Source organism: Trachinotus anak, unplaced genomic scaffold (assembly GCF_046630095.1).
Source record: "Trachinotus anak isolate AG129_WGS33_773 ecotype Australia unplaced genomic scaffold, CSIRO_AGI_Tana_v1 ptg000005l, whole genome shotgun sequence".
Classification (NCBI taxonomy): domain Eukaryota; kingdom Metazoa; phylum Chordata; class Actinopteri; order Carangiformes; family Carangidae; genus Trachinotus; species Trachinotus anak.
The window spans coordinates 19,284,770-19,307,486 of record NW_027273856.1 but is presented as its reverse complement, the minus strand read 5'-3'; the positions used below and the strand labels follow the sequence as shown (position 1 = coordinate 19,307,486).

The 22,717-nt window shown below is 43.1% G+C and overlaps 1 protein-coding gene across 6 annotated transcripts in view; it reads left to right on the top strand.

Moving 5' to 3' along the window:
- runx2b (RUNX family transcription factor 2b) overlaps positions 1-22,399 on the top strand; it is a 115,762-nt gene extending 93,363 nt beyond the window's left edge. For 5 of the 6 annotated variants that reach the window (XM_071478743.1, XM_071478745.1, XM_071478747.1 and 2 more), the window contains 5 exons: positions 484-640; positions 2,556-2,660; positions 13,589-13,756; positions 16,292-16,453; positions 19,135-22,399. In XM_071478743.1, the coding sequence (XP_071334844.1) occupies positions 484-640; positions 2,556-2,660; positions 13,589-13,756; positions 16,292-16,453; positions 19,135-19,613 (1,071 nt within the window). In that variant the 3' untranslated portion in view covers positions 19,614-22,399. The remainder of the gene's footprint in view (positions 1-483; positions 641-2,555; positions 2,661-13,588; positions 13,757-16,291; positions 16,454-19,134) is intronic. The other variant, XM_071478746.1, reaches the window with a different exon arrangement.
- Positions 22,400-22,717: the final 318 nt, after the last annotated feature.

Here is a 22,717-nt window from a genome sequence, read left to right as displayed (position 1 = left end):
CTGCATCCAGGAATCTAAATGATAACACGAGGTCTTGCTGCTTTTGTTTATAAGACTTTGCAAGCATTAAGTATTTGATAAGTGATTCACATAATCACATTCATCATGATCAAACAGCTTCAAGAGAATGAAATTAGATACATTTATCAACATCGTTTGGTGGAGGGTGGCATGATGTGAAACAAGTCTGTCAGATTAGTTCGATGAATTCTTTTACCAGTGAAAGCAATGTTTGATTTCACTCAGCTTTTGGCTTTTAAACTAACAGAATTCCTTTATTAAATTTTCTTCAATAATCATTTTTTCAAATTTTCTTCAACTATGAACAGAGGGAGAGAATTATTTGTAGCATATTGTGAATGGAAGTTATATTTGATCAATTCTTGGCCACAGGACAAGGGCGTAAAATGTGTGTATTCTTTCAGAATATTGCTCAAAATAGTTCCTAAATCTCTGACCTTTGACCTTTGTGCGTCCCGATAGGTGGTCGCTCTGGGAGACATACCTGACGGGACTGTTGTCACAGTAATGGCAGGGAACGATGAGAACTACTCCGCCGAGCTGCGGAACGCCTCAGGTGTGATGAAGAACCAGGTAGCACGTTTCAACGACCTTCGCTTCGTGGGCCGCAGTGGCAGAGGTGAGACCCGAAACTGTCTTTGCTCCTCTCCACGTACACTACTACTACTCAGTCTGAGCTATTAGGTTCAGTGGTGTGGATTAGTGGTCACATTCCCTACGTGGCAACCACATAATGATCTCTCTAACTCCGGGCTGAAATCCCACCGCCCGTCTCCTAAAGTCTGAGTGGTGAATCATGTTGCTGCCACTCTCTTTGCTTTAAAATGAGGGGCCTTTAATTCAATTTTTGAAATCTTTTAACCCAGGGGAGACAGACGAGCTTCGTAAATGCCACTGTCTCCTACTTAAGATCTTCCCTCTTTGGACAAAGATGGGATGTGTGTCAGTCTGTTAACAAGGAGTGAGTCTTTATGTTCACCTGACATGACCCAGCTCCGGCCAGGCTTTTAAACATGGTGGGTGGTGCTACAGCCCCACAGCCGATCACTCTCTGCATATATCTTCAGGCTGTTAGACAGTGAGGCAGAGGTACACTGTTTTTGGGTCAAATGGCATTCCCTGAATATTTGGCATCACTAAAGCAACTCTTTGCATCATTTACCGTGTTGTTACTGAGTCATCTTATTTATGATGTCAAATTTGGCACTGAGGATGTGCTCTTGCTCTCGTTTTACCATCTGCTAACTTTCTGGGAATACTTTGTTATGGATTGTCAACCTAAGATAAGTTGGTGGTGTTAAGAGCTGTCAGCAGCTCTACCAGTGACTTGTCTTCTCAGTTTCCTTCTCTCTTGTAGCTGTCAAAAAGGCAAGAAGGAAAAGGGGTGACAAAGTATAGAGAGGCATGGTCGCTGGACCTGTTGCCACAGAGACCTTACAGGCGTCCATTCACTGTGACACAGAATATAGCCACAGGAAGTGACAGAGGAGCCAGGGGAGATCAGACTACGAGGTGTCTGAAATGAATACCCAGCAATGACAGAGCTAAGTACAAGCAGAGCGAACTGATAGGCGGTTAGATAAAAGGCGTGTATAGAGCAGCAGGGAGAGCCAGCAGAGATGGACAAAGATTGATAGTTACATGGCTGAAATGGTGCCACTGTATGATGACTGCATGGGTGGATAGGACAGTTAACAGAGAGTAATCGGATACTGTTGATAACATCATTAGACTTAATAGTGCTGACACTAAGGCCAAATGAGGGCGCAGGTAACAGTTGACAGCAGCGATGATGGCAGGGAGTACAGGGAAGTGATGCACTAAGTGTCCCACTTTTATCATAGATCACGAGCTCTGCTTCACCCACATGCCCCCCAAACCAGGTATGTGGGACACCTGTTGCATCTGTGATCTGCTTATCACCGCTTTGAAAGGCATGTTTATAGTGAGCTGCAGCGTGGAACGGAAGAAGGGAGGACACGCACGGGTAGATGGCTGCTACTGAATGGACAGCTGCTCCGATGAGTTGCTGCAGCTACCTGCCCCCACTTCCTGTTTCCTGTGTGTAGTCATGGTTACGAGATGCGCCTGCATACCTCAGACTTTAGTGCTGCTGCTGACTTGGCTGTTGCGCTCTGATTCATCGCATTCCTCGTGCATGCACATACGCACATAGGCATTTGCACAGACACACACTCAACCCCAAGGCAGCAACTGCTGGGGATTATTGAGAAAGGAAGTGACTATTAAAATGCCTCTCGCCCACTCACACTGCATTAGACAGGGAGAAATTCTGGATAACAAGATACTGGCTCCTCCAGTCAATCTTCCATTTAGGCTTTGCCAAAGAACCTAAATAGACCCCCTCAAACATGTTGTCTGTCGTTAATCCTCTTAAAGTCGATTTTTCCCAGTTTGTATTGGCTATTATGTGATCACAACCACACTTGTGACTAAGGGATGGTTTAGCAATGAATGCAGGTCATTGTCTCTGCAGATGGCATGTCATTTGATGTTGTTTGATGTCACCACAGGCAAGAGCTTCACGCTGACAATCACAGTATTCACCAACCCACCACAAGTGGCCACTTACCACCGAGCCATAAAGGTCACCGTGGACGGACCACGTGAGCCCAGGAGTGAGTACAAATGCATGCACATATAGTATTGAAACATGCATATAGCATATTATTTCTTCAAATTTGCCCTTAAAGGGTTACACCAGTGAACTTTCTGTAAAGTTTGGGGGCTCATCAGAGACAGGCTGAAAAAAGAATGGTTAAAATCAAAGCAGTAGAAGTCAAGATATTTTTACTTTTCGTCCCTAGAATGGGTAATGCTCCAGAAACACTGAATCCTACATTTCCCATAAAGCACCACAATAGTGTCTTTTATGAGACCCTTGTTGCCTCCCCTTTTCAATCAAACCCCACACATCCAGATCATAAAACAGGTTCAAACTCACCTTCCTCACGTTTTGTTGGTTAATTAACCGCACAAGTCATATAATCTGTTTGGCATTTGTATGAAAATTTCTCCAAAAGGCACCACCACTCAAATTAGCTGAGGTGGCGCCTAGCAGACAGCTACTGGCTAGCCACCGAGCAGCTAGCCAACTGTGACAGCACCCACCTGTCAGTCAAAGCAGCCGTGGCCTCAATCATGCGTAGTGTTAGACCTTAATAAACTTTAAATGGATGAGTTATATAAAAGTTGTTATGAAGGGGGAAATTAGCTATAGACACCAAAACAGTTTTTTGCATCAAGCTTTAAACATGTTTATTTCTACTGTAATGGGCATTTTAACATGGGAGTCTATGGGGACTGAGTCACTTTTGGAGCCAGCTTCAAGTGGCCATTCAAAGAACTGCAGTTTTTGGCGTTTCTGTGTTTGCTTCATTTTTCAGGTTGCTGCTTTATTTGTACAGACTGAGTTGTGCTCCTAAACTTGCTTCTTTAACTGAGCTGTGGGTGTGTCTGACTGTGCAGCTAGCCAATGGCAGCAAATGCCCAGCTAAAATGGAGACAGAGTAATAAAACAGGTTAATTACCAAAACAAAAAAAAAAACTTTTACTGGAAAAAGTTCTGATTGTGTCAATTAGCAATCAGCTGGCTTCTAATTTAGTTGACCTGTGACAAAACAACTCTGCCTCCCGTGCGACGGCTTGAGAAAAAGAAGAGAAATAAAAAGTGAGGCAGAATATTCCTGAGAGGGTACACTGGGTAGCAGAGTGCTAGCATCAGCTCATTTTAATGGGCCATATAAAAACAACTGAGGAGGAAAAAAAACTTTACTATAGCCATCAGTGCCAACTGGTCTGGCATGCAGCTGTTTCCCCAACCCTCCTCCCTATTCATAAAAAAAAAAAAAAAAAAAAAAAAAAACATATTCTCATCTCATGGCGTCTCAATGAAGAATATCACATCACAAACAACCAGCCACCCGCCCGCCAGCCCCATCACATATGGCACCAGGACGCACAGAGACACAGAGGAGCCGGGAGACAGAAGGATTAGTACCACCATCAGTCTCTGTTGTAGGAAACCTGCCTGTTGTGCCAAAAAACGCCTCACACAATCGACATTCAGCGCTCATCAACACGCACCCTGAAACAAAGGCACATGCTTGTCCTCAAAAGCACATGTACTCAGTCACACCCACTTTTTCCCTTCACTCCCTCCCCTCTCTCGAGCCATCTTGTTTGATCAAAAGCATTTCCTGTGCATCTGCTGTCCCCCGTCAGATGACTTTCAAACAAGTCCTGTTGCTTGGTGGCGAGCAGATGGGAGTCGGAGCAGAATTTGTTTAGAAAAGCCAAAGTTTGGTCTCAACAAAGTTGCAGTCTTAGACTCATGTCCAAAAAGCCTAAATGGAGGAATGGACATAAGTGAAGTGAGACTGAGGCACTGAACTACACAAAAGTGGGTCTACCTGTTGTAAGGTGACGGGAAGGGACTTAACGCTTTCATCCACTGTTCTTCCCTTCGATTTGCTCAATTTATGGTCTGAGAGAAGGCTTGAAAGTTGAAGTTTGCATGTTCTAACTTCAGTCTCAGGACAGTAATTTAAGCAATAAATACTATGTCATCATAGGTAACCTCTGAACTTCTTTACTTTGCCGTTAAGTGGTCAGAATTGCAGCACTGGTGTAATTTACCTAGAAACTACAGCCAGAACACGTCTCTCTCTCAGGGGTCATTAAGCCGAGGTCGGAGGGTGGCAAAACACACATGTGCCCTCTCAACCGCACCTCCCCTCCTCCGGGTTTCAGCACGGAGAGAGACTCAGAGCTGAGAGCACCGGCTGTCTCCAAAACTGTGATTCTATCTGTGAACGCTTCATTGACACATGGGGGGCTTTGTCAGCCATTACAGCTCTATTTTGTGTTAAACGAGTGGGTAATTAGGAGGCCTGTGGTACACTGGGCCCCTACAGGGAGCGGTCCACACAGAGAAAGAACAGTAGGCTGTCTTAAAGTTGACATACACTGGCACTCAATGGCCCTGCTCTGTAAAAGCAGTGTGGTGTTTGTGGAAAATAAGGTGACAATATGACCAGATTTCAACATGGGCTCCAGACTGGTCTGAAAAGCTAAAGTTAATAACCATCCTCCACTTTTATTGTATTTTTAAACTTTTCCTGGTGTTTTTTGTCAGCTTTTGCTCCCTGTTAATGACTTGCCTGGTTGTGGGTGTCTCATTCAGGAAGGACATTTTGTGTCAGCGTGTTTGATAAGGCTTATGGTAGCCATATGAGTCTTCCTGAGGGATGTCATTTCCCCAGCGGTTCCTCATCTAATATCAGTGGGTGGAATAAAGTAGGACCACCCATGAATGAAGGGGGCTCATATCTCTGAACTGTGGCGCTGAGCTTTAGCTAATTAATTGGGTGGTTGGAGTGACGAATATTAGTGAGGCCTAGTTTAAAGATCTGTGGTATGATTTTCCTTAGAGGTTTTTAGTGTGTGCGTATGTGTGTGTATGAGTATGGTAAGTGGTTAGTCAGGTCCCTCTGGCCACTGTGTTATTAGCGGGAGGCTAACTTGGTTTCTGTGGCTCGCATTGTGCTTAATCGCTTGACAGCTCTCGGTTACCCTGTGGTTTGCCACTGTACCAACAACTCAACAAGTGTGTTTGTACATGTATGTCTCTCTCTATTCATGCGTTCATGCATATAGGCATGCGCATGTGTGTTTGCTCATGTAGATATGATTGCAGATGCATGTATGTTTGTCCTCTAGCGCCTGTGTCTGCATGTGTGCACCCACACGACATGTTTTAGAAAGAGAGAGAGTGTGTGTGTGTTGTGGGTGTCATTAGTCTCGTGTCTTGTGTAGCCACAGTGCTGATTTGGAGCAAAGCTAATAGGCCTCATTAAATGTCATTTTGAGCTAATAGACAGGGAGTGGTTGTTTAAACCAATATGCTTTTATAGGTGGTTCTGTCTCCTTTCAGCTGCTCCTGACGGTGGCTGCAGCCAGCTGAGACAAACTTCCTGAGTGATAATAGCTGAGCCATAATAACACAATATACAAGGCTTTCTGTCCAAACCCACTGTTCTCATTATAGTTAATTGATGACAGACAAACATAGGAGGTGACAAAAACCATTATGGCGTCACACATACTGTGTCTTGCTGTGGCATATTGCAGTGGTTATTGTGCATAACTGAGTGTGTGTGTGTGTGTGTGACGTGTGTGTGTTGTGTGTCAGCGGTGGAGGTTTAGCGGTCAGGCACGTCTCTGCTCTCTGGTGTTTGAAGTCGCTGGGTCTGGGGGTTCTGGGCTCAGGGACGGGGTCGTGTTTTGGTTCAGTTTTGGTCAGGGTGTTAACAAGTCTGGTGAAGAGGCCCTGGTTACTTACAGGCCTGCAGACAATATTAGTGGTTCAGGAGACCTGTCTGCCAAGCCAAACTCTTCCTGTGACACACACACACACTCACACTCACAAATGCCCACAATATTTATCCAGATCTCCATTTCTATACATTCAAAATGATAGTTGTAATAATAATAGTGACTGCACATATGAGCATATGTACATAAGTATAACAAAGATAAAAACACTAATATAGAGACAAGGGAACAATAAAATAAAATGTAAATTCAGAAAAGACAGTGGCTAATAGCAGGCTAGAAATTATGAACATGAAAATGCATGCAAAGCTACTTAGAAGTTGAAAAACTACATTGCTCCAGCAAGGAAGTTCAAAGTAGCAAAAGCTCTATTGCCTCTAGCCATTACCTGGACCTTGGAACAGCCAGGGCACCACTGGCAGAGGACCTCCGGTTGTGGTTCAGCTCACAAGGGGTCAGGAGGTGACAGATATATTTTGGGGCTAGACCTAATTTAGCTTTGAATGTAATAAGTAAAATTTTGACATCAGCTCTGAAATTACCTGGTAGTGAATAGAGGCTAAGATAGGGGTGGTGTGATCACACTTTCCTGAATTCTTTAAAAGCTTGCTGCCAATTTTGGACAAGCCACAATTGAGAGAGACACCTAAACTGAGTTACAGTAGGTCTATTGGGATTAAATAAAAGCAGTGGACATTCTCCAGGTCAGCAGAGGATAGAAAAGATCTGATTTTGGATGTAATCTTTAAGTGACAAAAGAAGGACTTCTTTACTTTAGCATCAATATGGGATGTTTCTCAGATTTCTAGCCACAGGTTTAACATGTATTGAGGGACGGCCAAGGTTGTTCAGGATGCGCCAAGTGTCATTTTGAGGACAGAATAAAATGATCTATGGTTTGAGTGTATGAAAGTTGTCACCCGGTGCTTAATCTCATCAGGATCATTAATATTGCCAGTTATTAATACATACAGTCGGCGGCCCGGTGGCGGAGTGGTTAGGGCGCGTACCACATGAGCGGATGCTCTCGGCGGGCGAGCACCGGTTCGGCTCCCGACCGGCCCGACTCTTTCCTGCGTGTTATTCCCCCTCTCTCTCTGCCCCTTTCCTGTCACTCTCTACTGTCCTGTCAGTGAAAGCAAAAAATGCCCCAAAAAATATATATATTAAAAAAATTCATACATACAGTTCAGGGTCGTCTGTGTAAAAATTAAACCATAAAAGGCCCCCTCAATAGCAATAATACCATAGCCAAAACTTACTATGGGAGGGACAGTGATTTTAAAGGATTATTGTTTTGTTTTGTTTTTTTGAAGATATTTTTTCAGGCATTTGTCAGTTTATTTGATAGGACTATAGAGAGTGACAGGAAAGGGGCAGAGAAAGGGAGAATGACATGCGGGAAAGAGTCGGGGGTTGAACCGGCAACTCGCCTGCTGAAAGCATTTGTGCTCATGTGGTACTCTCTTGTGGTACGCTCTTTCCCTAACCACTCGGCTATCAGGTCACCTGCTCTCAGGGTCGGGTAGCCAAGTGGTTAGGGTAGCCCTCAGGATTAATGTTCTATTTGATGATAATCCCCCCAAGAGGAAGTATATAAACAGAAAACAACAGTGGGCCTAAAACAGAGCCTTGTGGCACACCACAAGTGAGATGAGGAGTAGAGGAGGATGCATGCCTCCACCACATGCACTCAGACAAACACCCCCACACCTAAACAACCGTAATGGAGAGGTTGCTAAACTACGCTCTATTAAAACTCCTGAAATAAGTCTGCCATCTTCAGTGCTGCTAGGTTGTAAACAGTGTAAGTGAGATGCCTCCATTAACACTTCTGTCATGACAACACCAAAAGGCCTCCAAACATTGTCATCACATACACATGCCATTACATGCGCTCCCAGGGTGTTATTACCTGCTGTAAGGCGGGGGCTTTGTTTCTTACAACAGATGTTTATGCTCAATGCTAGATGCTAAGATCCTCACATATGCTAATTATATTGTACCACAATATTTAGATGATGTCAGCCAGCTATCATTTAGTTTCCTTGAATTATGTACAGGAATATGAGGCCCTGTATGTCTCTGGATTTTCATGCCTTGTCAGTGAGTCCCTTAAGCAATCTGTCCAAAAAATAGAATTTACTTTTGTACAGCATCCAGGTAATTAAAGAGGATTTTAGAAGACTCAGCAGTCTTTTGTCCCTCACAGACATAGTACACACACGCATAGACAGACACACACCCACACCCATTATCTGCTACCTTACTCGAAGCAGCTTTTAACAATGGGATCCGGACAAATAAAACTCACCCAAACATCAGGAGGAAAAGGAATGAAAAGAGGGAGGGAGGGAGGGAAAAGGGGAAAAAGAGAGAAGAGAAAAAAAGACTTCAGGCTTTTCCAGAGGCAGTCAGTCAGTTGAATGTCTCATGAAGTTCCTTGAAGAGGTGCCAAGGCCTCTACAACGCAAAACACAAAATCATTCAGTGGGAGGGGGAGACAGAGAGACAGAGACAGATGAATAAAAGAGCAAGAAAGGGAGGCAGAAGGTGAATCATAAAAAGAGATACAGATTAAGAAAGAGGGTCCGGAGATGGTTGGCTCTGAGCTGCAACAAAAACATCTCTGAGGGATTTATTCTCCCCTGTTCTGAATCAAAACACTTCAATATGAGCAGAGAGGTGCAGAGGGACGCTGTCTGAAACCTGCGTCTGTGTGTGTGTGAGGGATCTTTAAACTATGGACAGTATCGTACAAGTGTGTATATAAAGTGTTTTTGTTTTCAATAAATGTATCGCCATTGGGAATTGTTGTGTATGTCTGTGTGTGTACGTAAGTGTGTGTGTGTGTGCGTCTGTGTGTGTGTGTGCCCTTCCCTTGCCTGGCTTGCTTCCTCCAGGCTGGAACGCATGGACCACACAGACGGCTGGCAGCGCTCCACGACAGCCTGGCTCCCCCTTTCTCTCTTTCTCCTTCTCTCCTTTGCTTACTGCCTCATCTCCCAAACCTCCTCTCTGGTCTCTCTTTTCCACTTTTTCGTCTTTTCTCTTCTTTTTTTCTCTCCAGCTCTGTTTTTATTAGTTCTCCTCTTCTTTTTCACTCTTTTCTTCCTCTCTCTTTACACCAGACCCCCATGGTAGACGGGCGTCTGGCTGTCACCCACTCAGCGCTTTTCCTCCTGCGCCACGCTCTGCCAGCTTCAGATTGCCACCTGAAATAATTCATTGTTTCTGACTGCTCACAAAAACAACACGGCCACTGTGAGGGCTCCAAATAAAAAAGTGAAATATGGACCCAGTGTATTCATTCATCGACTTTACTGGCTGTTCCACCGCGAGATGACTGACACACACGTACATACACATACAAACACAGACTGGCTGATTCAACTCAGGCTCCATGAGCATGGGGTTTTTTCTGAATCAGCCCCAAAGATACATTCATTCGAGCTCACCCAGTGATCATAAACCAGACTGGAGGGCTTAGAGGGCATGACGTGACACCAAATTTATAAATTATCCCATTTATTCAGGCTTTTCTGGCGCTCTGTATTTTCCTCACATGTTACTTAGTCAGGCAGCAGGCAGGAGAGTTTCCTACTGATGTGTCTGCAACGATAGCTGAAACTTGATGTGTTGGTGGGGGGAGGAGGTTCCTTAAAGGAGTAGGTTGACATCTTGGAAACATCTTCCTGGTGAGAGATGTATGTCAGTATGGTAAATATCTTTGTTTGTATTGCACCTTTCATACAGGTTAGTGTAGTTCAACATGCTTCACAGATGACTGATAAGCTGTTAAATATGAAGCTATAGCCAGGAGATGTTAGCACGAAGACTGGAAACAGGGAGACAGCTAACCTAGCTCTGTACAAAGGGATCAAAATCGGCCGATCACTGCTTCAAACCTCATTCATCAATACTTTGTGTATGTTTGATCTGTACGAAAAACTAATTTTATTACCTTTAGGCAGATCCAGGCTAGCTGTTTCCCTGTTTCCCCATGTCACTTCATATTTATCTAACACTTGGCAAGAAAGTGAATTAGCATATTTCACAAGATGTCAAACATTTCTTTTAAACTTTTTAGCCCTTGGACCTAGTTACTCTTGTCATGTAAAATCCCAGCAGCAGCCATCCCACAGCTAAAGGAACTTGGGTGTTTGAGGAATATCTTCAGCCAGGACATATGAGGGAAAGATATAAAGATCTCTGTACTCAGGCTCAGATCCAGTCTAATGCTGCCATTAATTACAGAGGACTTATATTCTATTTACCTACTTGCTCTTACTAACTGTTATCAGATCAGCTGGGGCGAGTCGAATCCAGACTTATGTCTCTTGGACGGCTGAAATAATACTATTCTAGGATCAGTGTGCAACTGTATGATTAGAGATACTATCTACAGAGGTGTTATCTAATCATTATTAATCTTTTTTTAGTATGTGTGCATATGTGTGCGTGTGTGTGAGTTTGTACTGTGGGTGCGTGGGCAAAGGTATATGCACCATGTGTGTGTGCAAATGTGCATGATTGTATGTGCAGACGTGTGTTTGCATACGTCCATTCTTGCAGGTGTGTGTTTCTACGTGTGTTTTTTTGTGTGTGTGTGCAAGTTGCTCACATCTGGTCTGAATCTGTCCATGTTTCCGGCCGCTGGCTGGGCAGGGAAGTGGCAGGCGCTATCGAAAATCTCCGCTGTTTTCACAGGGATGATGGGAATCTCAGGGACTTTCCCTACGGCAGTGAAATCATCCGCCTTTCCCGCTCCTTTAAATACCCCCGGCTCATTCCTCCACCCTGCTAGGGTTCCGATAAAACAGCTGAGACGTCTTGTGTTTGGCAACAGTTGTCGTCTAAAAGGTGTAATTAACTCATGAAAAACTGTATTTACTGTCAGGGCCAGCTAAACTAATGGACCTGAGGTCTGGCTATTTGGAGTGTAAAGTGGACCTTGATGTGGTGGTTGACATGCTGCATTCAAAAGGAAAAACATGTTGGTTTCCTTTAAACTGGGTCGCATCCATAGGTTTTTTGACAGCATGGTAGTCCAGGGTGGGAGCTGAGAGTTACTGAAATTGTGACAGAAAATTTAAGTTATCAATAATAGAGCACTGGCTTGTAATGCAGATCAGAATTGTCTTCATCTTTTTAAATATGTGTGTAAATATCTGTCTAAATCTCCATCTCAGATTTTTTAAAGTCTCAAACGCTTTCTAACTGTTTCACCATTCTCCGTACTCTGTGCTCAGCACTCTTCACAGAGCCTATGTCTCCTGACTGGTTCAGACCCATCAAGAGCTCTTAATTTACTGGTCATCAGGGTCCCTTCCTCTCCATGTGCCCCCTCCCCCTGCCCCCTCATGTCTGTCCCCCTCTGTCTCCCCTCATCTCCCTTGGTCTCCCATTGCTATTTATTCCCATCACTAGGAGACAGGCTGTGCACAAAGCCCGCACTGTGTCCCAAGGCTTTTTTAGAATAGAAATTCGGTCTGTTGAAAATGGAAACGCTATGATTGACTGGGCACAGCTTGCACAGAGAGATGAGGAATGCCAGCGAGAGGCACAAATTATCCCCAGGAACGATGGAGAAATATTATTAATGAAATATGGATGTGAATTATGTTATAAAGTCTTCAATAAGCTGAGGTTTTTAAGTAGTTGATATTATTCTACGTTCCAAAGCAGCTATGTTAAGAAGCCGATGATGAGATTGTGTGTTTATTTTGAACTGGGTGATGCCAGTCCAGTAACGTCATTGTAATAAAAATCGTGGTCTGTCACTGGCGGCTCTTTCACTGCCGCCATTCTCAAGTCTCATTTCATAGCAGCAGCATTTGGTATTAAAATTCCAAACAGTTGTTCCAGAATAAATTAATTTGTTGTGAAGAGTCAGATGGTTTATAAAAACATTTCTGAGGCTGAAATAATTTTTTCAAAGATGCAGTAGTGGAAAAATGCTGCGCTGAAGACAAGGCAGTTTTTAAATGATTTTTTTTCAGTCTTTTTTACGTTTATTTGACAGTGAAAGTGACAGGAAATATGAAGAAAGAGAGAACGCTAGGGAGGGCATGCAACAAAGCTCCTCAGCTGGGTTGAGAGGGGGGTTATTAGTACACATGTTAGACTATTAGTCCACAAGGATCCCCAGTGTGCAGCTTTCTGTGGTCTTTGATCTTCATAATGATGCTTCAGTAACACAAATGATGATTCTCTTCTCCTCTCCTCTCCCCTCTATAACACCCACCCAGTGCTAAAGGTGTAGTGCCAGGTCTTTGTTCCCAGCCCAGCCAGGTTGGGCAGGATTCTGAAGTAGCTTGCTGTTTCTGCCTGAGCCAGCTGGAGGTCTGCCAAGCACAGCAGGAGTTTCTACTCTCCTCTGTTTGATATTTACTTTACCGCCTTTACAGAGGAACTAGTGCGAGACCAGACAGACGCACTGACACAGACCTATGTCAGTGTTAAAAGGGACTGTGTGTGCACAGGCCTCTGTTTTTACCCCACCTTTGCAAAACTATAGTCTACACCTGGGCTGTGGTTCCCGCTACAGGGCCAACGGGGGCTGCACAACCTATGTGTTTGCACTGTGCAGGTACTGTATATGTATAATGGAGGAGTCTAGAGTTACCAGCCTAAAAAACTGATGAAAATAGGATCAGGAATATAAAGGGTGCGAGATGATCAGCAGAGGAATGCAGGAAAAGAGCGGCTATAATATATTTGGCAAAGGTTACGACTCCTGTGGGGATAATGGGGGAATGGCGTGAGAGGAAGGAAGAAGCCTCAGGTGAAAACTCAACATACATGCAACTTCTTACTCTCGGGATCTCTCTCCCTTTACGCTCTTTTTCTCTCATGCAAGGTTGATGCAAGATAATTGCAGAGGTCTTTGTTAATTAGCAGGATGTAGCATCCCATTCCCATAAGCCTGTGGAGCTCCTCTTTGTTTAGGAGCACAAACATTTACCAAGTAAGGCATGGCACACAGAAGAAATTAGTCATTAGATGTCCATTATAAAGGATAACTGACAAAGTGTATGTCAAGAAAGCCAAAAGCAAATTAACATTAATAAAATTTTGCATGCAACATCACAGCAGTAATAACAATATAAACCCTGATATCTAATAAAATTGTCTTTTATTACAGCCTGGATCCCATCTGTGACTGCTGCAACTCTGATCCAATGAAAAACTCTGTGTGTGTCTGCAGGGCATCGTCAAAAGCTTGAGGACCCTCCCAAGACTGGTCTCTTCTCAGACCGCCTCAGTGAGCTCGAGAGGATGAGGGTGAGGGTCACTGTTCCCACTCAAGCCCCCCGGCCAACTCTCAACACGGCAGCCAACTCCTTCAACCCACAGGGACAGACGCAGATAACAGGTGAGCACCTCAACATCAACTCTTACCTCACACCCAGGAAGCGCTATTACCACCCTCCTGAAGCAAAGGTCTGAGTCTGTATTAGTGTACTGTTCTGTAGCTGAGCTTGACCTCTGACCTCTGGGATTACTTAGTTAAGGATCAACAGGGCTTGTAGTGCCTTGTGTCGTTGAAGTAAGTTTAAAATACAAAGCTTTCATTTTGTACCTTATTTCTCTGTACTGAACAATGAAACATTGTCTACCCACAGCAAAAACCATTTGAGGATTAACCTATTGTTATTGTGCTAGTTTTGATATGTGATATTGTGTTTTTATATTTCCTGCTTCCAAGAATACCGAGACTGGGCAAGCATTCAGTATTATTGTATATTGACTTAAGTTCAAATCATGTCATTATGATATGATCTCACTGTTATTTTTACTAAATTCAGTCATCAAAACTAGAACATATTTCATTACTGTGAATATCAATTTGATTATGTTATATGGAATTATGTGTTATGTATTTGCCATATTGTGATTTTTATATTAAGTTAAATTAAGTCAAATCATTATTTTAAACCAGAAAAATATTCTTAATAAAAGCACAAATTTGGTTTCAGATAGATTACCCAGGCCCACATTTTATGTTTGCATTCTTGTGCTGATCATTTTTAGCTATTTTTCACATTGTATTTTACACACAAACTACCAAGAAAATTTAATTATAGCAGTGTTGATGAATTTATTAAGAAGGGAGAACATCTACAATATGCACCACACTTTTTTAAACAGTGTATCACTGAGGGGCAAGCAGGCTGAGTCACGAAGCAACATTTACTGTATGGAAGGTGTTATATCAAACTCCAGCTGGAGCCATGGGCATCTCTTGATGGGCAGTTTACGCCACAGAACGCCTTGTGCAGTGTGTTACATTGCCTCTGAGATCGTCTGTCTTTCTCTACTCCGTCACTCAATCTATCCGCGTCCAAGAAGGTAACGCCATCTGTCACGGCTCGGGATGGCTGCTACCTGATCGCCCCCACAATTCCGCAGCCTCGTCACAGGTCATCATTTAGCTGCTAGTTACTCTCTGGCACGGCTTTGTAGTGTTACTTAGTGGATCGTTTGAAGGATGGTTAGACAGTGTAGCGGTGTGGTGGTGAATGGAGTGTATTATCCACTGGACCATGTGAACAAATCCTTGTGAGGTGTAAATATTCTGAGGTGAAGCTTGAAGTTAAGTGCAGAGTATTGATTAGAGCAGTGATTCCCAACCTAATTTGTCAGCTGTACCCCCCCTAAGCACACCCTCATCACACCACCCTTCATGCTCCGAATGTATTTTGAAGTTCTTATGAACCTGATTTTATTTAAGATAATTATTTAAAAGTGGATATTAGTGTTTTCATCAGGTGAACTGTGAAAGACTAGGTCGGTTTGGTCACATTTGCATTCCTACTGCTACTGTTTGGACTGGCAGAAGCCTAAAGTTCAACTATTACCAATTACTCATATTTTTTACGATGGTAACCACTTGATTTAGCTTTTCTAGAATTTATCTGCTATGTTTAGCTATTTCAGTTAGCCTGTTTATCTATTAGTTTTGGAAAATATTTGCATCATTTATCCATGAGCACCTTTAGCTAACCAACAGTTTAACAGTTTATGCATTAATTGAATATCTACTGCAGCAGATAACGATTTATCCATTAGTACTTTTTGCGAATTATTTCAACACTTTAACCTATTTATCTATTATTTTGAGCCACCTACATTAGCCATTTATCCATTAGCACTTTTAGCTAACTTTTTCAACTTTTCCCAACATTTCTCATTAACTTAGCTGTTTTTGTTCGTATATTTATGTTGTTGTTTTTTTTGTTTGTTTGTTTGTTTTTAATTGGTTGAGCAACGCTACAGTCTTCCCACACACCCCCTGGCAACTGCAGAAGTACCCTCTGGGGTAGAAGCACCCCTGGCTGGGAATCACTTAATCACAGACTGTTAATCACAAGTTCGTTCACAAATATCATCGTAAAACATTGAAATTAGCTCCCACATAATGCAATATCTATCAGCTTTCATGCTTAACACTTATGTTGCAGCACAGACACAATGTTGAAGTATGTGCGACGGTTATTTTCATGACTGGTCTGCTGGTGTGTTTACACCCTGGGTATGTGCCAGCAAGGCTCTCTGTGCCTCAGCTGCAAGCACAATGTTTTATAAGGCAAACAGGAAGATCTTCTCCTTGAAAGTAAACATCAGATGTGTCATTACAGAGGATGTTGCATAACACGCCCAACTGATACTTACCTCTAAACACAAGCGCAGAGAAGCAGAGACACTAATAATGTCTGCAGTTGTTGTGAATGTTGTTGTCAATTTGCTCTGCAGTTTAGCAAAAAATTCAAAACCTTTGAAGCAGCTTATGGGCCACTGGTAATTATTCTTTCTCTCTTTTCCTGTCTGTTTTTTTCTCTTTCTGTGTCTTTCTGGCCTATTTTTCTCCTTCCTCCTCTTCCTCCCTCGCTCAATTTCTCCCCATCAGACCCTCGTCAGTCCCAGTCCTCTCCTCCCTGGTCATATGAACAGACGTACCCGTCCTACCTGAGTCCCATGGCATCCCCCTCAGTCCACTCCACCACCCCCCTCTCCTCCAGCCGAGGCACGGGCCTGCCTGCCATCAGTGACGTGCCTAGACGATTGCCAGGTAGAACCACCTCTCTGCCACCGTGTGAAACTACCCGTCTCCTTGTCCTGTCGCGGCTGCCTAATCTGCTACAAATAATCCATATCATACATTTTACAGCGATAGAAGTTTGGGGGGCGTACTCACACACACAATGTTCACACACAGGAACATAAACAAAGACTTGTTCAGTGGACTACAGAGAAAAAAAAACAAAGTGCTACTTTTAGCAGAGACTAATACAGCACAGCGAGTTGCTATTAGCTCATTCTCAAATGAACGTGAGGAATGAGGTATGTTGTCAGAGTCCGACTGTCTCTCCAGAGAGCGGTTTGGATGGCGTTTTTTAAACAGTGGAGGAAAAAACGATTGTTTCCTTTTTTCCTCGCTCCAAGCCTTTGATCCCAGAGGAGTATGGGTAATAACAGGCCTAGGGATAATAACAGGCTCGTGACTGACAAATAAAGTGTCTTTATAGCGATACGCTACTCTCACAGGGCATTCTGGGTAATTGCATTAGCCAGTCTGTTTGCTGTAACGGCGGCATCTGTGCTCCAATTTGTCTCTGTTTTTCCCCCAATGTGAAAGTTCCTTTAAAATCCTTACATGCCGCCAGACAAGTTTCTCCCCCGTACACCTGTTTGACTCACTGCCATGTGAGGTTTTTTTCTACCCTACTTTTTTTGCCTTCTGTTTCCTTGTGCTTACATACTGCACCCTCTTCTGTGTGTGTGTGCCCCGAGCTAGGGTGAGTGATTACGCGACGCGGCCGTGTGACTCTGCATTAGAAATGGTTTAAAATCCAGCCAGCTGCCCTGTCAGCTTTGATTAGTTTGGTCTTCCCCTTCAGCTTTCATCTCACAAGCTTCAGGCTTTGTTCTCAAAGTGACACACATGCATGTGCAAGAACATGCACACGCATAAACATGGACCAAAACCTCGCCTCCCACCTTTGCCCACACCTCGAGCGCTTAATGCCTCGTAAGTGATGTGACTAAGGCTCTCAGATCTCTAGAGATCATGTTGACACCTCGCCAGGCTGTGCTGTAACAGTATCCAGCCACAGAACATACTGACAAGTACAAGCAGAAGCTGATATGGATGCTCCAGCGCAAACACAGCACCTTCCGCCCCCTCCACACACACCTTCACACCGCCCAGCTCTGCTGTTAGAGCTGCTAATAAGCAGTTGCAAAAGTTCATCAGTCAAGTCAGACACCTAATTTGGTGCTAAAGTGATGCTCCAAACTTTGTAAAATCCCTCCAAATATGTTCCACTCTGGTTTCATTTAAACCAATAAAGTTCGATCTGGCTCATCATCACACGGCCCCTTTGAGCTCTAAAATAGGTCCAAATGTTAAAAGCAGGAGTCAGGAGTTTATTGAACAGCGCCGGTCATGTCTGAGATCACACTGCTCCTCTACAGCAGAGACAATCACCTACTATTTCTATTTGAATCAAACGGATCTTGTGGAAAGAGGAAGTTTAAAGGCCTTAATTGGCAGCATATGCTATCTGACGCTCGCGACAAACTGGGCTTCGCAATTCCTCCCTGCACATAAACACTGCGTCGTCCCCCCCCTCCTCCTCTCCCCGTCGCCCCCTGTCCTCTCACAGCAGACATGGTGACACGGAAGACGCCTAGTGATTTATGATAAGAGCGCCATGGCTGGACTAAACCACTGAGAGGAGACGGCAGGGAGGGGAGCGCGAGAGGGGGAGGACCTCCTATTCTCCTTAAACTCTGCGCCCAGCGCGAAGCCCGCCGCAGCCAGTTAGTGGTTTTTGGGTATTTTTTAAGGGATGAAGCAAAGAGAGGAACGAAGGGTGAGATGGAGCAGCTCCTTCTCAGCTCTCTCTGTCTTGCACACTCGCTCAGGCGCGCGTGCACACGGACACACACATACACACACACGCTGGAGCCGATGGGAGGCGAGGAGAGGAGCCACATCAGAGCTCAGCCCTGCCTCATTATGGATCTCATGGAAACTGTTTCTGCTCAAAGTGTTTCCACATGTGCAGCTCCTGATTCATCCCAACTGCTTTTTTATGTGCATACAGTATTCACACACATACACCCCCCCCCCCCCCCCCCCTCCACCCCACCCCCCCCCCACCCCCACCCCACACACACACACACACACTGTTTGCACGATGGAGTGTGTGTTTGCATGCATAAACAGTTATACAGATACACATAAACATGCGCCAACACACACACAGAAATATAAATATGCAGAGGCGTAAACATATTAAGGCATATGCATGTGTGGGACTTTGCTGATGTGCTTGTTAACTTTATCAAAACTCAGGTGTTAAAGTGAACAATCGCGGAAGTTGATGGATATTTATGAATAAATGCTGTTTCATAACTGTGCCCACAAAATCCATTAGCCACTCCAAACTGGTTGGAGCCATATCTGGCCATATCTGGCTTGAAATGTCTGATTACGGACAATTCAGTTTACTACCGTTTCATTTCTCAGGGGACTTATTTGTTAAATTCAATTACTCTACAAGACAAAGTGCGAAATAGTTTAAGAGTCCAAAGCCACATTTCACATAATCAGAAGTGACAAACTGGTAAGAAATGTAATAATTCAGGCTTACGTCATGATGTCTGCTGCTCTGTTGTTGTCAGAGAATCCTAAAGATGTGTTTTCATGTGTGTGTGTGTGTGTGTGTGTGTGTGTGTCTTCAGGTTCCTCCGACCTGAGCCCATTCCCTGGTCAGTTTGAGCGTCAGTTCCCGGGCCTCTCCTCCCTCACAGAGACTCGATTTTCCAGCCCTAGGATGCACTACCCAGCCACCTTCACCTACACCCCGCCCGTCACCTCGGCCATGTCGCTGGGCAGCGCCCACTACCATACCTACCTTCCCCCTCCTTACCCAGGCTCCACCCAGAGCCAGAGTGGACCCTTTCAGACCAGCAGCACGCCCTATCTCTACTATGGAGCTTCGTCCGGCTCGTACCAGTTCTCCATGGTTCCTGGCGGGGATCGCTCGCCCTCCCGGATGATCCCGCCTTGCACTAGCGCCTCCACGGGCACCTCCCTGGTGAACCCCAACCTGCCCAGCCAAGCAGAGGGAGGGGTGGACGGCGACGGGAGCCACAGTAACTCCCCAACAGTTCTCAACCCTGGAGGCCGCATGGATGAAGCTGTGTGGAGGCCATATTGAAGAAAGCAGGGGGTGGAGATTGGAAGTCAACTGATGTCATGGTTTGAAAGCACAAAACCTTTTTTTATTGAAAAGGGGATTTTTGAGCTCTCATCAGCTATCTCTGCCTTTTGCTTGGAAATTAAGGTTGAGATAAAAAAAAAAAAGAAAGACCAGACTTGTATGGACTTGTCTTCCTGGAATGTGTTTTGACCAAGGCACTACAAAGGGAGTCATTCTCACAGCAATAATGAGAAAGACAATTTTGGTTTACTAGGCCCAAGTGGATGAGACATTATTTTAGTTTATTCTAATCCACAAGCTAAGGGATGCTTCAACAATATTTGTAAGAGACTGCCTCTTTTGTATAGTGTTTGTATTTCAATAAGGCTTTTTGCAGAGCATGTTTTTGTACTACGACAATATCAAGATGCAAGTTAAGCACTGAGTAGCAAGTGATGAGAGTAACACATATGTTACCTTCAGTGGTATGGACAGTAAATTTGCTTTAAATCAATTAATTTAACTTGTATATTGTGGGTGAAACGATGTAGATTGAGGCGTTTTCTTAGTTTTAACTTATAAAGCCATAAATTATGTATTGTATTTGAAACTTGAGTCAAAGAAGTGTAATCTGAATATTTTTGATGCATCTATATGACTAAGTTAAAATGATTTTTTTTTGATAGGTAATTTAACAGAGTAAGAGGTATAATTTTTTTTTTTTTTTTTGTAGTACCCAAAGATTTAAATCGTTTCAAATATGAAATGTAATTTCCAAAGAGTATTGCAACATGTTTCTTCTGGTGTAACTTTCAGTTTAACTGCTCCACACGTTAAGAGCCCAACATCCTCACTAGGCGTTGACACACATTTGGCTTGGAATTAAACCTTTGGTATTTATTGAGCAATAACTCGTATTGTGCCTCTTGGCAACATACCATGGAAGAGAGCTTCAATGGGGGAAAATAATTATCCGTTGGGGGATAAAATCTGCTTTATTTCTTTAGTTTGTCTAGTCTGACATGCACACAGATACTTATGTATTTTTTTGTCCAAGTAAAAAATGGTACATTTCTACACAAACCGACATGTAGCCCAAAGATGATCGCAGCGGAGCCACGTCTAGCACTGTGCTCCGCAGCAGCAGGTCAGACTTTAAGGTTCACTCAGTTTGTGATACATGAACTCCTCAGGACTGGAATAATCCTCGGGTGATCCCTTTTTTCATATCCACTCCACTCTGTCAAGATTATAGGGAAACATGCCAAGTCTATTGTAGCTTCCATATCATGTGCAAAAGATAGCTTTGAAAAAGTTTGTCTTAGTGTGTGACACACATGGGTACTTTCTTTTCTTGTTTGTTTCTCTGCGTTTTTCTCTTTCAGTCTTTAAGACTGAAAAGGAGATATCACAGTTAAAGACAAAAGAGACTGTGACATTCCTCCAGACTTATTTATTTTTCCATTTCTCACTTTTGTTGACATGGTTTACCAAATACATTTGTACCATCCTCACTAACCACTGTCACAGTCTAAAATCTGTCTGTGGCACCAGGATGAGTGGGAGGTCTGATTTATTTTTTTCCAATCTAAAATTACTATGTGAGATTTTTTTTAAAAGTGTTGGAGTAAAAGGAAAAAGTGCAAAAACCGAGGTGATTGGATGCAGCTGCTGGCAGCAAACTGGTAACCAAAAGATATGGGAGACTTGTGTATGTTTGTTTCATAAAGCACTTATTTCTTGTTTTATTTCTAGCAGCACTTGTGGCTGGCTGCCAGCAGGGCTCGTGGTTTTGGTCCTCACTGCAGATATAACGCCACTGGAGTTGCACACACACACACACACACACATACACAGAATGGATAACACTTGGCCAAACAAGCCATTTACATTGGAGTTGAATCTGATCTCACAAGGCAGTTGGTATTTGTTAAAAAAAAAAAAAATTTTTTTTGCTTTCATACAATATGATATTCAGTGCATGTAGGTAATATTATAACCCAATTTGAAAAAGCTGAGAAAAACATGGCCCTGTCCAAGGATCAGACTTCAAGCTTTTCATTGAGGGTTTGCACGCAGGGCCTCTTTCCCAGTCTCTGCAGAGGATGTTCTGAACTCGCTTAATGGAATTGAACATGTCACACTACATTTCCCCAACTGCTTCAGCCCAAACGAGAAGTGTTTTTGCTGTTACAGTGTAACATAAGAGAGCAAATAAAAACCTTTTAGATTGTTGTGATTTTATAGCTTTTTTCCCAGTTACAAATTTACCCAGTGTCTCCACAGTAACTATGCACATCTGTTGCAATTTATTTAAACCTCCTTTTTTTCCCGGTTTTGAACAGGAAATGGTCTTTTAAAAACTGTTTACACATCAACGCAGCACTGACATCCCATTCTGTCTTCATGTGCTTTTGTTTGTGTTGTGTTTTTTTTTTTTTCTTCCTCAGAAAATAAGAAGTTTGTCCTTTTCTTTCTTTTGGTTTATTGTTGTGTGCAGTCTGTCATCACAGACCTTGTATTATTTAATGATCAACATGTATGATATCCAGGAAGTGTACTTTACCCTGCTCTTATGTAAAGTTTACTTGTTATGTCTTTTGTTATGCTTCTTCTCTCATGAACACTTGTCAGGAAACTGAAACTAATGGAGACTCCATTAGATTTTGCTGGTACGTTTCATCAAGTGATTTTTTTTTTTTTTTTTTAAAGGGACAAACAGACCTGACAACAGTGAGTGAAATTGGCATTGTGATTGTACATTTTGTTTATTTTAAGAATAAAATAGGAATTTTGTAACTTAATTTTTCTTAATCTCCTCTTTCCACCAAAATATGTATGAATATGTACATGTATAGAGATTATCCAGCACTCAAAACATTGTTTAGTTATTGTTTCTTAATGAATCCTTCACGTTTAGAGTTTAACACTAGAAGGTTGTTTTCATGTTTATTTGCTGTTTCTGAAGGGAAAAGTTGAAAGATTTCTTTGTTTAACACTTTTAGACGTATATAAAGCATATGTGATGATGATGATGTGACATCACTATGGGAAGCTAGCGGTGGTCCGGTTTGCAATTTAAAGAAGTGTGATGTGGAAACTTGTAACTTCCAGTGCACAAA